Consider the following 14,432-nt stretch of genomic DNA (forward strand, 5'->3'; position numbering starts at 1 on the left):
CCGCTCTGAAACTGCACTTTGCATCATTGTGCATTGTTACAATTTGTTTGTGTGCAGACGTATGATTTCCTGACTCTGATGTGGTTTTTCTGCAGTCTGAATATCGAAGAGAAACATTTCACAGAAACTGAGGATTGCCTGTGTTTATATGATGCTACATAAAATGGAGAGGCCCTGCCCCCCCCAACTCCCCAAACAAAACGAGTAGAAAACTTAAAGGAAAGAAATGGCAAAAATTGTAATAAGTTAAAGGATGGTATTAGTCATTTCAGTTTGAGAAGGTTTGAACTCCATTTTTTTAAATGCGTTTGACATTTTAAACCAAATATATCTTTGCTGGAAAAAAGCTTTTTTCTTCCTTTTTTTACTGTTTTTTTTTCTGGTTTCATCTCGGATGTAAGAACTCAAAGTGAGGTCAATTGTGTCTGACAACCCAAACCTGTCTTCTGGCAAATGTCACGTCCCTCAGTCTCGAGCAGATGGAACTTGTTTGGTGACATTTCCTCGACTTTACCTTTCAGTGACTGTGAGAGTAGAAACAGGTGGAACTACAGAGAAGCAGCAACAGGTGAGTAAATCTCTAATATTCAGCTCAAAGGTGAAATGTTGTCAAATGTGTTTCTCTCCTTTATGCTTTCATTTAATAATTGTAACATTTGTATTTGAAGCATTTTATTGTTTAGGTTTACTCCTCAGCTACATTTAAATTGCTGAATGTGTTAATGTCGGTTTGTTGAGCAGGAACCAGAAGTGTAAGAAATGATTTAATTAGTGATTTAAAGAAACTTTTATACAATAAAAGTAGAAAAGCCTGATGTTTAACTTCATTGCAAGCAAAATACAGAAATATTATCAAGTAAGTACAATTCAGAAAAATATTTCTGGATTGCTAAATGCATAAATGCTAAAGTAGCATTTTAATCTCATCCTGGAGGCTGTGTATTTTAATTACATATCCAGTTTGGGAGTTTAATCTTGAACTTCATCGAGAAGTTCAAGATTAACCCTAATCCTAACACATTTTGTATTATGTAAAGTTTTTTCACTGTTAAGTAACTCCCTTATATGTAGTTGTGTGTGTGTGAAGTAACATTCTCGAGTGAAGTACAAGTACTGTGATTCATAGTTACATTACAAGGTTTAGAAATACCTTAAGTAATATCCAGTTTGTAAAAGTACATTTTGTGTTGCAGGTGAAAAATAAATCAAGAAATCTGACCCGATATGAAGAAGACAAGGTCTTTCCTCGTGTTGCTCGCAGGTAAATATAACATAAGCTTTGAAAAGACTTGAAATATTGACATATGATCTTGTTGCTTGTTATGACACCAAATGGAAATTAATTATTCACAACAGGACTATTCAGTAGTATTGTCATTTTGAAGAGGCGTAGTATCCCTCAGCTGGAAACAATAATTCGTCAACGGTGATTTGAATATTTTAGTGGAAGAACGCGCCCCCTAATCCGTCTGTCCATGTTGTTCTAGGCCTCACCACATTTTTCGACTGTTACGTCTTGGAATGAAACGAGTCCTGTCTGTCAGGGGTTATCCTATTATTAATATAAGATGCTAAACACTGAACTAAGATGGTAAACGTAGTAATTACCTGCTAAATATAATAATTTTAACACTGTAACTATGAGCACGTTAGTCTAAAGCACTGCTGTACCCGGCTGATTCTTATTCCCAATGACCGTATATGAAGATGGACGACCAGTCTCCACTTTGTAAATTTGAAGGCTATGCTGAATCTCTAACATTAAAAAAGAAAATTACAATCATCACAGTGAAAAATGAAATGGCGCTATGGAGACAACCATGCATAGTTGCAAAATCAGTCTCTGAATGTTTCCCAGTGCCGTCCACAGCATTGTTTTAAAGTGTGTTCCCGTTAACTTGCTAAACTGATGTGGTGAAGATGGTAAACATTAAACTGGGCTCTCAAAGAACTGCTAACATGACTGTAGAGTCTCTATTCCTTATTCTTGTATCTATCTCGCAAAACCCTGAAATTTATCTTGACTCCCAGGTGGGAACCACTAGCAAAGACAAAGAGTGGCTTCCTACTAATGAATGCCAGTGTCCTCCATCCACAGGTCTGACTTCCCTTAGCCCCTGCCTTCCTCTTCAGTACCACTTCATCAGTGCCGCTGTGCCCTGGTTTAAAGCCCAGACATACTGCAGAGAGACGTACACTGACTTGGCCACCGTCTTTGACATAGAGGATATGAACCGGCTGGTGAACACAGCTCAGGACTCGTCTGGTGGCTTGACAAAGAAGGCCTGGATCGGGCTGCACGATAACCTCACCAGCTGGAGATGGTCATTTGCAGACAGAAGTTACTACAGGAACTGGGATTTTAATCAGCCTGACAACTTCCTCGGGGACCAGATGTGTGTGAAGATGTTGAGTGGAGGAGTGTGGGAGGACTCGAATTGCCTTTTGAAAAACCCCTTCATCTGCTATGATGGTCTCAGTTCAGATGGATTCATAGATGGTCACACTGACAGATGTTGAGATAGTCTTTGTCTGATCTCTCTCTCTTGTCCTTACAGGAAATGCCTATTCCAAAGTGCGTTTCATTTTTATTGCGCGGGAAATGAGCTGGCCTGATGCTCAGCTGTACTGCAGGAGGCAGTACACCGACCTGGCTAGTATTACAGAAGAGAGGGAGAATAAGCAAATACAGGTTTTGACCAACAAGACGACCGTATGGATCGGCCTCTACAGGTCTGTGACTTTTGATGTGTCCTAAAGTGAGCTCATTAGAGAACCACCTAACAACCAAATCTGGGAAAACAGAGTAAAAGATTTAAAACTTGCTCAAGGTTCACTTTCTAGCTTTTCTGCCACACTAAAACTCTGGCAATGTGGTTTCGCCCCCAAAGATGTGTAGCATTAAAATATGTCTAATGAGGGTTAGGATTACAACAAGACCTCAGGCACGTCATGAAACCTTTTTTTATCTTTGTTACTGTATAATGACATTTCAACTCTGTGCAGGACTCGGGATTGGTCAGATCGAAGTGAGTCCGCCTACCGCTACTGGGACGTCAGACAGCCTGATAATGTTGGAGGGAAGCAGAACTGCACTGCCACTAATCTGGGCAACGCAGGCCGATGGTCGGATGAAGAGTGCAGCACGGAGCTCTCATTTGTCTGCTTTAGGAGAAATGGTGAGAGGGTGTGAAACCAAATACACAAAGTTCCACCACAAACAAATTGGGCCGAGGAAGAACTTGTTCCAATTGAATCCAGCATTTTTCAAAATCCTCAAGTCTCGGATTTTCTGATTTAGAAAACATGTTCTCCTTTAATAAAAATGTCTGTCTTTGTCACCTTTTGGCAAAAAGAACTCCGTACCATCAGTCATGAAAGATATGAGAAAGACTCGATCACTGGTCATCATGTATTTACAGAGAGTCCTTCATCTGAGCCGCCTTCAACTACACCGATGGACCAATATACAGCCGTTACTGGTGGGTACGGTTATATTTGTATTTTTGATTTCAGTAGTGGTGGTAACACTGTCTTGCAAATATCATGTCTCCATTTCGCAGATCACACTCCACATGAGACCTTTGTTGTCTTCACCTCGTCTGAGCAGCCTTCAAGTGCAGAAGTGCATCAAACAACTTCCATTCCTGGTGAGAGAATTTCATTTTCTTATTCCCCTTTGCATCCAGTCCAGTTGCCATGTCTTAGTTGTGGAGAACAAACTCCAGACAAATCACATTATTCCCCAACACTGAACCAGAGTAAAAGAACCATGACACAGACAGAGTCAGTCACTTGTCATTGTCTTTTTACAGAGAGTCCTTCATCTGAGCTGCCTTCATCCACACAGCTGGATCGACCTATAGATCTTACTGGTGGGTACATTATATTTATTTTTTTCTTATTCTGATACGAGGTGGAAACACCATTTCCTGTAAATATCATGTCTCTATTTTACAGAGGAAACTCCACTTTTGTCGAGCACCACCACTGCCACTGGAGATAAAATAACTATAACTGAAAGAGACTCAAGCAGAACAGTGTTTACCTATTCTGCACAGTTTGAAACCACAGAACTGGATCAAACTGCATCCACTCCCGGTGAGAGACATGATTTTTTTTTCATTACTCGTCAAACGGCGGAAAGTACTCAAAGGCGATCTACATTGCTGGACTTATTTAGCCATCATACTCGATTGATGATAAAGTCAAATATTAAATCATGTCGCCCTAAAGAAGCAACTAAAAAAGTGCTTGTTTGAAGACCGTGCTCTCAATAGGCGCTCACACTTTGACCAAAAACAATAATTATTCAGAAATACTCATCCAGTCAAAAGAAAGTTAAAAAAAAAAAAAATGAGTTTAAAGTAAAATATCTCTTCAAGTCAGTCACGTGGCAAGAAGAAGGAACTTGGTAACAAAAAGTTTTCTCAGATGATTTTAAACATCAGAATTTAATGAATAAAACATGATTTATTGTGGATCCAGTAGATTGAAAAGTTGTCAAAAGTAAAGGGTAAGTAAAGTAAAGTATTTAACGTTGACTGTGTGTGTGTGTGTGTGTGTGTGTGCGTGTGCGTGTGTGTGCGCGTGTTGAGCAGACCACGTGATTCACCTGAGAATGACGTTCACCTCTACGACACAACTGAGTGAAGATGACATCAGAGATTTGGCGTTAGTTCAGGTGAGGAGCAAACAAACACATAAATGTGACCCTTTTGACCCTCACGGTGATCACCATGTCATTGTGTCAGATGGTAAAAAGGTCAGAGGTCATGGATGATGCTAAATTAGCTAATTGTAATATTTTGTGCCTGGTCAGTTCCATGAAGTGCTGCAAACGAAGAGTCTTCATGTGAGCGTCAAGCTGAGGCTGAGGAAACCACAGACATGACAACCACAGGCATGATGAGGAAACCACAGACATGACAACCACAGGCATGATGAGGAAACCACAGACATGACAACCACAGGCATGATGAGGAAACCACAGACATGACAACCACAGGCATGATGAGGAAACCACAGACATGACAACCACAGACATGATGAGGAAACCACAGACATGACAACCACATACATGATGAGGAAACCACAGACATGACAACCACAGACATGATGAGGAAGCCACAGACATGACGAGGAAACCACAGACACGATAACTACAGACATGATGAGGAAGCCACAGACATGACGAGGAAACCACAGACACAATAACTAGAGACATGATAACCACAGACACCTCCTCCTTTGTTTATTCCATGTAGAAATATATTAATTAATGTAACAACAGAATAACAATACAATAGAATCTCTAAAACAATTGTATTTCAATTTAATTTAATTCTTTTTCTGAAGTTTACTCTCAAAAAAGCCCATTGAATTTGTCATAAGTTGAATAAAAAGACCTGATCTCTACTCGAGCTGCTCGACAGCAGCCGGAGTCTCGGCCGGTTGTCCCGCCTCACTGCTGCTCTGCTTCTTGTTCTTGCTTTTGAACGTCTTGGTTAGTTTGCCTGACAGCGTGTGCAGAGCGGTCCGCTCGTCCCTGGAGCTGCTGCTGCGGGTGAAGGACGACATGGTTCTGCTCTCTGAGGTGGTGTCTTCAAACAGCTTCCCCATGAAGCTCAGGCCGGCCTGGCGGATGTGTGAGCTGCCGGCAAACACGTAGAGGATGGGGTTGACTGCGCTGCTGAAGAAGGCGAAGGCAGTGACATTTGGACGAGCTTTGACAGCAGCGTCGATCACCGATTTGCTGTCTTGCAACAAGCCGACCACCTGAGGGAGGAAGCGCCAGTCAACTCTTGAATAAAAGCAAGTATTAAGATATTAGCTGATCAAAAAGACTGTAGAGGGTTAGACTCAGTATTGTTTTGAGTTTTAAAAAAGAAAGATTGGTACATTTAGTATTAAATTAAATAATGTGATATGAAACCTTGAGGTATGTTCTATAATATGTAATGACAAATAAGAGAATCAAAGCGGTATCTCACCTCTATGATGTTGACGATGTGATATGGAAGCCAGAACAGTGCAAAGGCACAAATGATCATCAGGATGAGGCGGCTGCCTTGTCCTCTGCGCTGGAACATTGCGCTTTGCAGGCGGCAGACGACGGAGGTGTAACAGGTGTTGATGAGGGAGAACGGCACCAGGCAGCCCATGATGGTCTCGAACAGGTACTGGAAGACTCTGTGACCCTTGCTCTGCCAGTGGTACGGCATACAAATGTTCAGAGTGATGTTTCTTTTTAGCACCTTCAGATTACTGTCGGAGAAGCAGAGGACAAGATAAATATCCTTAACACGCCTGTGCCCACTAGTGCTTTCTATGCTACATGCTTAAACCTCACTTCACCTGCAAGTCCAGACAATAGTTTTCATGTCAACTTATATAGATAATAAATATGAAAAATCGCGAGGAAATAAAATCCTAAAAATAAAGATGATATTGCACCATTTGACAAAAATTCTTTTAAATCTTGTAAGTTGGAAGTCAGTACAAAGGACATTTTGGTCTCACCTGCGATAAAAAGGCATCGGGAGTGACAGGACGAACGCTATCACCCAGATGCCCAGCAGGAGCGCCAGCAGGGTGTGCTTGGTCCTCATCCTCTGGGACAGAAAAGGCTTCGTGACAGCCAACCAGCGGTCCATGCTCATCAGGCAGATGAGGTAAATGGACACATACATGTTAACACTTGACAGGTAATGCACCAGCTTGCATGCGGCTGAGCCAAACTCCCAGCCCCGGCCTGCCCCCAGGTACCGCAGGAATAGAGGTGCGCTGAGCAGCACAGAACCATCTGCCAGAGCCAAGTTCAGCACCAACAAACATGTCACTGAACGCTTTTTCACCTGGTAGATCACAGACCAAACCACAAACAGGTTCCCGGGGAAGCCCAGCACAAGTGCCAGAGTCAGGATGGCGATGCCGACCTGGGCTGAGATGCTGATGGGCAGGAAGGACTGGGGGGCGGCGGTGGTGATGATGTTGGACGCCATCAGAAAAAGGCCTCTGAAGACTCTGACAACGGAAACTGAGTCGACCTTACGAACGACAAAGAGGCAGGAAACAGGATATGTTGTGTAAAGGTTTGTGACATCTGCATGTGTCAATGCTGCCAAACATTGCACAATAGACTGTTTTTGTTTCCATTATCTTTATTAATGTATCTCTATTCTTTACACAACAGAGGTAAGGACTCATTATAAACTGCAGAGTGGCTTGTAATAATCAGATGGTCGGACTCTCACTATCTGATTATTACATGATCGGGTCAGGGGCGAAGTGATGGGAGTAGGAACTGCATCACTTACACCTTTATAAGTGTCTTCTTATGACAACATGTGCAACTTTATTGTGCAAACAAATGCAAGGGTTCGGTTGTATAATTTCCGTAAATGAAGCACCATTCAATGAACAGTTTATACTTTTATTCTATTGACTGAATTGTTTACTTATTGGTTCCATTTTAGATTTTTTTTGACATTTGTTTGGACAAGTAAGTTCAACCGTGAAGAAAGCTTGAAATGTTAAGTTGTAGACGTGAGTGATTTGACCACGATCTTGAAATAAACTATGCAAGAAAACAATTCACAAGTGCAAATCAATGTGAAAGTTTAATGATAAAGTCATGATGGAATGTTTGTTGATTGAATCAGTTATTATAAAATCCCTGTTTAATGGCACATGATGAGCAAGAAGGACAAAAGATAAAGAATATTATAAAGGTTTTTTTAGATAGAAATTGAATGAAAAACTTGTACTGTCCTTTAGTCTTTAAATAAGTGGTCTACTGAAGGATTTTTTACAAAACAAAATCTCATTCTCAAAAAGTCATGCGAAATATTATTGAGCTGTATTTAAATATTAGATATTTTTTTCCCAATCTTGTCATATTGCCCCTTCCTTCCCTAACCGTTTCTTGAAATTTTATAAAAATTCAGCAAACCAACTGACCTGAGCTCATTTACTCATTCCTGTGAAAAAATATATACATTTTTTAAACGATAAACAATTATTATAATACGATGAGAATTTTTATATAAAACTCACAAACTGACCTTCAAATGCAGATTTCTTTGAGAAATGAATTCCACACTGTGTCCCCTTCCCTCCTTAATTTGAGTTTGAAGAGAAATCACCCAAAATGATTTATATATTGAGTAAGACTGGTTATGAGGGGAAAGCCCGGTGACCGCAGGAAGCAGCTTGTGATCTAATCATTGTTCCTCTTAGACATCTCATTCTACGTACTAAGTACGACAGCTGACCCACTTCATGGCTTGTGCTCATCTCAGTGGAGCATCATGTTCATCCAGACACTACGATTGTGAACATTAGGGGTTAGTGTTGTTTTAAACAGATCAAATCTTGTGACACCTTTTTTAAGGAAGAGCATGAAGGAACGGCACGGTACTGTCATGAGGGTGAATATTCCAGTGAAAAGATCCTGTTGATACATGATACTATACTATAATTCATACCTGTGTTGTGTTAATCGTCTGCTCTCTTGTACCAGATGCTTTGGCAGATTTACACCATGTTCCTCTTTCCACATATCTCAAGTTGCTCATGAAAGAAGGCACGTTTCCAGTTGCATAACAAAGCCGTGATGTTTCAGGCAAAGATCTTTTCATTCTTTCTGTATTGTTCCTATATTTCTATATTTTTGGGGTGAAGAAAGACAAAGACATGAGAACAATGTGTGATTTGTTTTAACAGATTGATATTTGACCGACTGGAAGGAAGCCGAAGGGAGAGAAAGGAAGAAAATACTATTACGGTTTGAAGTTGTTGTTTTTTTAAAGGTACATGGCAGAAGGCAGTGTTAGGGAACTGTTTATTGTTCTCTCATGTTGCCGTACAGTAAAATGTGATGATGAATGCTCATAATGCAACTGTTTGCTAACTTTACCTGTGGTGATGATTTGTCAGTGCTGAGTTTACAGCTTGTGGTCAAAAATACTTCCGCTCATATTTACTGAGTTTGCGTAACATGGTGGAACCTCACCACACACCCATGAATTTGGATATTATAGATAGAAAACAGAGTGACACAAACTCCCAATATCACAAACTCTCACTACGAGGTATCACATAATGTTCACTGTTTCAGTTTGTTTAAAGGTTAGGCATTTTTACAAGTAAAACATTAGCTGCATAAGGAAATCAAAAAAGATGGACAAAACAGTTTCATATTGACTTTACAGTTTGCATGTCGGCCACCACCTGTCTTTGGATGGATGTTTGGTTTGGGAGGCTGATGAAGCATGCACAGTTTCTCCTTATGAAATAGTTAAGGCTCAAATGTCATTAGATATGTTGTGAGCCTCCAGCAGAAAGTTGTTCAAAGTTTGTATCATTGACATCTGGAAAAGTTACGTTATTGAATATTTGTGATAGAAGTTGCTTGCGATCAGCCGAAGGACAGATTGAAAGCCCTGAGCTTTTTCAATTTTTTCCCTCTATGGCATAAACACCAGAATAATCTTCTGCGCTGTGCGTCCCCTACTTTTCATTCTTCGATGTTTTGACGTTAGAACTGGAGTTGGTGACAGAGTCCCGATCTTTGCCGTTAAGCCTGACGGCTTCTGCGTCTTTGTCTTTGTCACGGCTGTTCTGGCTGTTCTGCCTGCTCTTTCTGGTGCCAGAGTCCAGGCCCGTGCCCTCAAACAAGCGAGCCATGAACGCCAACCCCTCCCGACGAATGTAAGACTTTCCTGCGAAGAAGTACAGCACCGGGTTCACACAGCTGCTGATGAAGGCGATGGCTGAGGTGACGGCGCGGCTGCTGCGCCAGATTTTACTCAGTCTGTTGGATGGAGAAGGGAAAAATCACAGTAAAAGCTGAAACTCAAAATACATGACAGTACACTAAATATATCACACCGACCTGCATCTGACTAATCTGTTCCCAACTGTACAACACGTAAGGACGATATAACAGATGATTAGTTTCTGTTTGACTTTTAATATTAGCTTTAAAAATAAGATTAAGTTGAATTGTTTGTATCATCACTTACATGTCTTTCACTCGACCATCTGGACAAAAAGCCCATGAAACCTGGGTGAAACAAAATTGCTTGATTATTAACAGCTAGCTTTTATTTACACTTTTATAAGTAATGTTACACCTTCATGCATTGGAAATGCATTTAAAGACTATGTAGTATTTGTAAAAACAAGATGTGCGACGTACTTGCACCACGTTGATGATGTGATAGGGCAACCACAGGAGGCAGAAAGTCAACACGATGGCCAGGATGAGCTTCTCACTGCGAATACGTCGGAACTTGGTCTGTCGTATCCGTCGTAAGATGCAGACGTAGCTGACTAAAATGACGCTGTAGGGAATGAAACAGCCCAACACGAGCTCCAGCATGTACTGCAGGACCGTCTGTGAAGATAAGATGAGGGACACAGATTTTGATATTCTGACATTCTGCATTATGTGAAATCACTAATGCTGATTGGCCTGAAATGACCAACCACAGATACATTTTAAAACCCAGAGACGTCAATGAGATGGAAGTTGATGTTGTATTTTAAGCATAAATATGTCTAAGGATTTTTTTCAGATGTTTTTTTTTCTGTTGGTAATGTCCGTACAGAGTTGACAGGGGACACATTTGGATGACCCTTTAGATATGAAGTTAAGTAAATGAGAAAAGATTTCCCGTGTTGCTGTCTTGTTTGGAATAGTGACCCCCAGGGTTAGGGTTATCTCTGCAAGATGCAAAGAAACAGCGTCGAACACCTTTGGCTGCAGTGGTCTCCGTCGGCCTCGTAGACCCTAACCCTAACCCCTACCCCTAGCTCCCTGAGTTGGGACCCAGCTACAGGCTCTGGATGTTCTTCTTGGGTATTTGACGTGTTGTTGATGTAGACGTTGTTGAAAGGGTCCCTAAACCATAAACCCTAACATGCTTGTTTGAGGTTTTGTTGTATTTGTTGCATTCTGGTGTGTACGGAGGTGTTTTGAAAAGCGTAGGTCCTGATGACAGAATTTGTTTTTGGAAACGGAAGAGGGGACAATATAAGTTCAGACAAAGCTAACCACATTGTTATGGTAACAAATACAATCCCAAAAAATCTAATGTTACTTCACCTATAGTTGGCACTACAGCTAAATGTGGTAAAGTAGTAATTGGTCTGATTCATATGTTGGTGTATGAGCTTGTCTTGTGCTGCAGATCCACATGCTGGTGCAGAATGAAAACTCACATATTTTTTATTATTCAAATAACAGATTTAGACAACTGAACAGCCTCAGTGGACAGTACGTTTCTAGTTTTTGGGTGTATCAAGACAATATGCTGTTAAGTTTCTTGTTCACTCACATGGGAGTTTTCATCATGGAATGCTTCGCACACCATGGTATTACTTCTATCCCTCACGTCTCTGAAGAGAAGTGCAGGAACCGAGGCGATGATCACCAGCATCCACACCACGACCAGCACCCGCAGTACCATTTTCCGACCAGTGATAGCGCTAATGCGCTGTGGCCACAGGACTGCCATCACCCTGTAGAGGCTCATCAGCATGATGAGATGAATGGAGGCGTACATGTTGGCCAGACACAGGTAGAAAATGACCTTACACATCAATCTCTTAAATATCCACTTCTTCCAAACCAGATAAATGATGAAGAATGGTGTGAGAGCCATCAGCGATCCATCGGCAATAGCTAGGTTGAGGATGAGGAGGGTGGTGATGGACTGCTTTCGAGCACGTGCCAGGATGCTCCAGATGACAAAGACATTTCCCGGGAAGCCCAAGATAAAGACGAGGCTCAGAATGAGGGCGCCCACCGTGGTAGCGGTTCTGTTATCCACAATGGTGTCATTTCCTGCATTGACCCACGTGGAGTTGTCCAGGGAAGGAAGATTGTTAAGCTGGGCCATTTTTGTTACCTGCCAAAGAGAGAATACTTGTGAATGTTTTTGTTCAAAGGTTTTATTCCTGTTTAACCTTTCTGAGAAAACACATCCAAAAAAATTTGACTGTTTTATAAAGAAATAGAAAAGAGAGCAAAGCTCAAGCTTTTTGAACTTCATAATCAACACGAGTCAGCGTTTCCTTTCACAAGATTTTAACTAGAATATTTGGGCATTTCTCTTCTGACAGCAACGTACTTGACAACAAAGTGACTAAGCTCTGAATCTTACTCTATGTTGTATTTAGCACAAACTCCAGTTAGAAAATACAATTATGCATTTGTGTAGAATAACTTGTGAGTGTGGCGCAAGTGTAACAGGTTTTAACTGGGATTCTTAATTCCTGAACGACGAGACCAGACACGAGTGGAGAGCAACAGTCATCAGTGTCAATGTTTTAGCAATGATTTGCTTTGACATTCTCTCTTTTTTTTCTTCTTTTTTTAGCTTGACAGGCTAAATGTATCTATAGTACCATCTGAAAAAGAGGTATTTCGAAATGCTTTAAATAAGACAAAGAAATGTATTAGAATATTTATAAAGTATAAATTTATATACAACAAAAGTTGACAAGAAATACTGGAACAATTAATTAAGCTATTAGTACTTTGCTCGGATATTTACTGTTTATGTTACTTTTACTTCACGGAGTGATTGTTGCTTTTTCAGAATGCGGTTTATGTTGCAGACGAAACACTGTCAGCAGTCACTTCCTGGAGAAACATTATGCAGTTAATATAAAAGCTAAGTCGTGTGCTTATCCTGGAGGCTCCTGACAGGCAACATCTGTATTTTTTCATGTAACTGGAAATATGTTTTAAACAGTAACATGTCGACACTTGCTCAACATTTCTTGACTACAGCTCTAAGAACACGCCCTGAACACTGCTGACGACGAGGTCAGTGCTTCAGTGCATCAATCAATGATTCACACCCACAAACCTGTTTGATATCGTCAGTAAGTCGGGCTGCAATTATGGATTATGAAAGGGTGAGTCACAAGGTGCGAAATGAGCGCACAAGGTGACATTTTAAACATAATATATTATATAATTTTAAAATATCAAAAAATGTATATATATATATATATTTTCAAGCTGTTCATTGAATAGGAAATTAACCATTTCATTTGATCACTATTTCAAATGGGGTGGGACTTTATAAAATGATATTTTAATGAAATCACTATGGTTGGTTTGATAAATTAATTTATTTAGGTGTTTGACAGGTAATTATTGTTTGTTTATTGTATGTTTCATTTCTTGTGTTTTTTAAGAATTTGATTTTAAGTGCAGTTAGTTTTTCAGACAAACTTAATTCTAAATAATCGATTGTAATGGAGTCAGGTTAAATAAAGTTTAGTTACAGAGCATATTTTTACACTAAGTTTTTTAAAAGGAAATTAAATTTATTATTTGTTAAATTTTGATCCAATATGTGCTCTCACTATTTGCACTAGACTTTGCCAGCAGCACTTATAAGAGTTTAATATTTTTGCTTGTGTTTTAGAAATATATTTAATCATATGCTTTGAATCAAGAAGTATTTTGTTCTGTTTCACATGGCCGAATCTTTCTGTAGACGTGCTGCTATCAAATGCTTCACAGTTGTAGAAAAACGTTGTTCTTTTAAGTTTCAGAGGAAGAAAGAGACAAAGAGGTTAAACCACATGGCCAATGTTTACAGAAAGCCGGTCAAACCACATTGACAAGAGCTTCAAAGCAGCAGCAGCCGCGGAGACGGCGTCTTATTGTGCAATGACAACAACCGGCTTATGTTCATTTAGAGTTTTCAGGTTTTTTCCAACACTTCTCACAAGTTTCCTCCGCAGTTTAACCCTAACCCTTTTTTATCCTCATTTGTACAAACAGAACAAGTGACCACATTACACAAGCTGACTCGCTCAAAAGGTGTGTTCTGTGTGCACTGTGTGAGTCACGCAAATACTTGTTAAAGCATTCCATGTACGCAGAAATTGTACAACACACAATACATGATAGTAACAGATTTGTCGATATATTGCTAATATTTGAACGAATCTCAGCTGTCAAACAACCCATACAATCATTTTTCAAGCCCAAAGAAATCATAGCAGCTCGTTGAAGGAAAATATCTCCTGAAAGTCTTCAAAAAGAATTCAGAGTTTCTCCTTCAACACTAGCAACAGAACCGTGATTGGTTGCAGTGATTTGCTGCAGTTGCAACCACAATGTTGTGACAGACAGAAAACACGACACAGTCATGAATGAGAGACAGACTCACCAAGGCATCAGGTCTAAATCCAAACAGGATAGAGAAGACAAGTCTGAATATACTGTATTTCCTTCCTCGTCTTTCTTCCCCCTACGTTTCCACCCACCCATGTTCTCTCTTTCTTTCTGTTGCTCCCTCTGTGTCTGTCCATTGATTTGTCATGCCTGCTGTAACATGTAGTGCAGTGAGAGGGGAAGGCGTGTCACCATTAGCTGGCCTACCTCTGCTCTGGCAGTC

General features: G+C 40.3%; 3 protein-coding genes across 8 annotated transcripts in view; 1 reads left to right on the forward strand and 2 right to left on the reverse strand.

Annotated features, from left to right (window-relative positions):
- The first annotated feature begins 22 nt into the window (after positions 1–22).
- Positions 23–4,990, forward strand: LOC118290547 (C-type mannose receptor 2). 4 transcript variants are annotated; one of them, XM_047336410.1, is made up of 12 exons: positions 23–568; positions 1,194–1,261; positions 2,099–2,473; positions 2,559–2,733; positions 3,007–3,179; positions 3,423–3,482; positions 3,564–3,650; positions 3,816–3,875; positions 3,961–4,101; positions 4,602–4,684; positions 4,823–4,890; positions 4,926–4,990. In XM_047336410.1, the coding sequence occupies exons 2-12, from the start codon at positions 1,225–1,227 to the stop codon at positions 4,927–4,929; spliced, it is 1,263 nt and encodes a 420-aa protein (XP_047192366.1). In that variant the 5' UTR covers positions 23–568; positions 1,194–1,224; the 3' UTR covers positions 4,930–4,990. The 4 variants fall into 4 exon arrangements, with proteins under 4 accessions (XP_047192366.1, XP_047192367.1, XP_035474216.2 ...); XM_047336411.1 differs by having other exon boundaries at positions 4,961–4,990; XM_035618323.2 differs by having other exon boundaries at positions 4,823–4,990.
- Positions 4,991–5,237: 247 nt separating this feature from the next.
- On the reverse strand, positions 5,238–8,209 carry ltb4r (leukotriene B4 receptor). 2 transcript variants are annotated; one of them, XM_035618350.2, is made up of 5 exons: positions 8,067–8,206; positions 7,963–7,982; positions 6,523–7,049; positions 5,994–6,267; positions 5,238–5,778 (listed from the first exon to the last, which is right to left on the reverse strand). In XM_035618350.2, exons 3-5 carry the CDS (start codon positions 7,002–7,004, stop codon positions 5,416–5,418), a joined length of 1,119 nt encoding a protein of 372 aa, XP_035474243.2. In that variant the 5' UTR covers positions 7,005–7,049; positions 7,963–7,982; positions 8,067–8,206; the 3' UTR covers positions 5,238–5,415. The 2 variants fall into 2 exon arrangements, with proteins under 2 accessions (XP_035474243.2, XP_035474236.2); XM_035618343.2 differs by lacking the exon at positions 7,963–7,982 and having other exon boundaries at positions 8,067–8,209.
- Positions 8,210–9,103: 894 nt separating this feature from the next.
- Positions 9,104–14,432, reverse strand: part of ltb4r2a (leukotriene B4 receptor 2a) — an 8,373-nt gene continuing 3,044 nt past the window's right edge. Inside the window, exons 1-5 of one of the 2 annotated variants that reach the window (XM_035618361.2) lie at positions 14,205–14,355; positions 11,346–11,918; positions 10,205–10,402; positions 10,029–10,069; positions 9,104–9,817 (exon numbers count right to left, since the gene is read on the reverse strand). In XM_035618361.2, coding sequence (XP_035474254.2) covers positions 9,514–9,817; positions 10,029–10,069; positions 10,205–10,402; positions 11,346–11,909 — 1,107 coding nt within the window. In that variant the 5' untranslated portion in view covers positions 11,910–11,918; positions 14,205–14,355 and the 3' untranslated portion in view covers positions 9,104–9,513. Of the gene's footprint in view, positions 9,818–10,028; positions 10,070–10,204; positions 10,403–11,345; positions 11,919–14,204; positions 14,356–14,432 lie in introns of those variants that run through there. The other variant, XM_035618364.2, reaches the window with a different exon arrangement.

Source organism: Scophthalmus maximus, chromosome 12 (assembly GCF_022379125.1).
Source record: "Scophthalmus maximus strain ysfricsl-2021 chromosome 12, ASM2237912v1, whole genome shotgun sequence".
NCBI classification, from domain to species: domain Eukaryota; kingdom Metazoa; phylum Chordata; class Actinopteri; order Pleuronectiformes; family Scophthalmidae; genus Scophthalmus; species Scophthalmus maximus.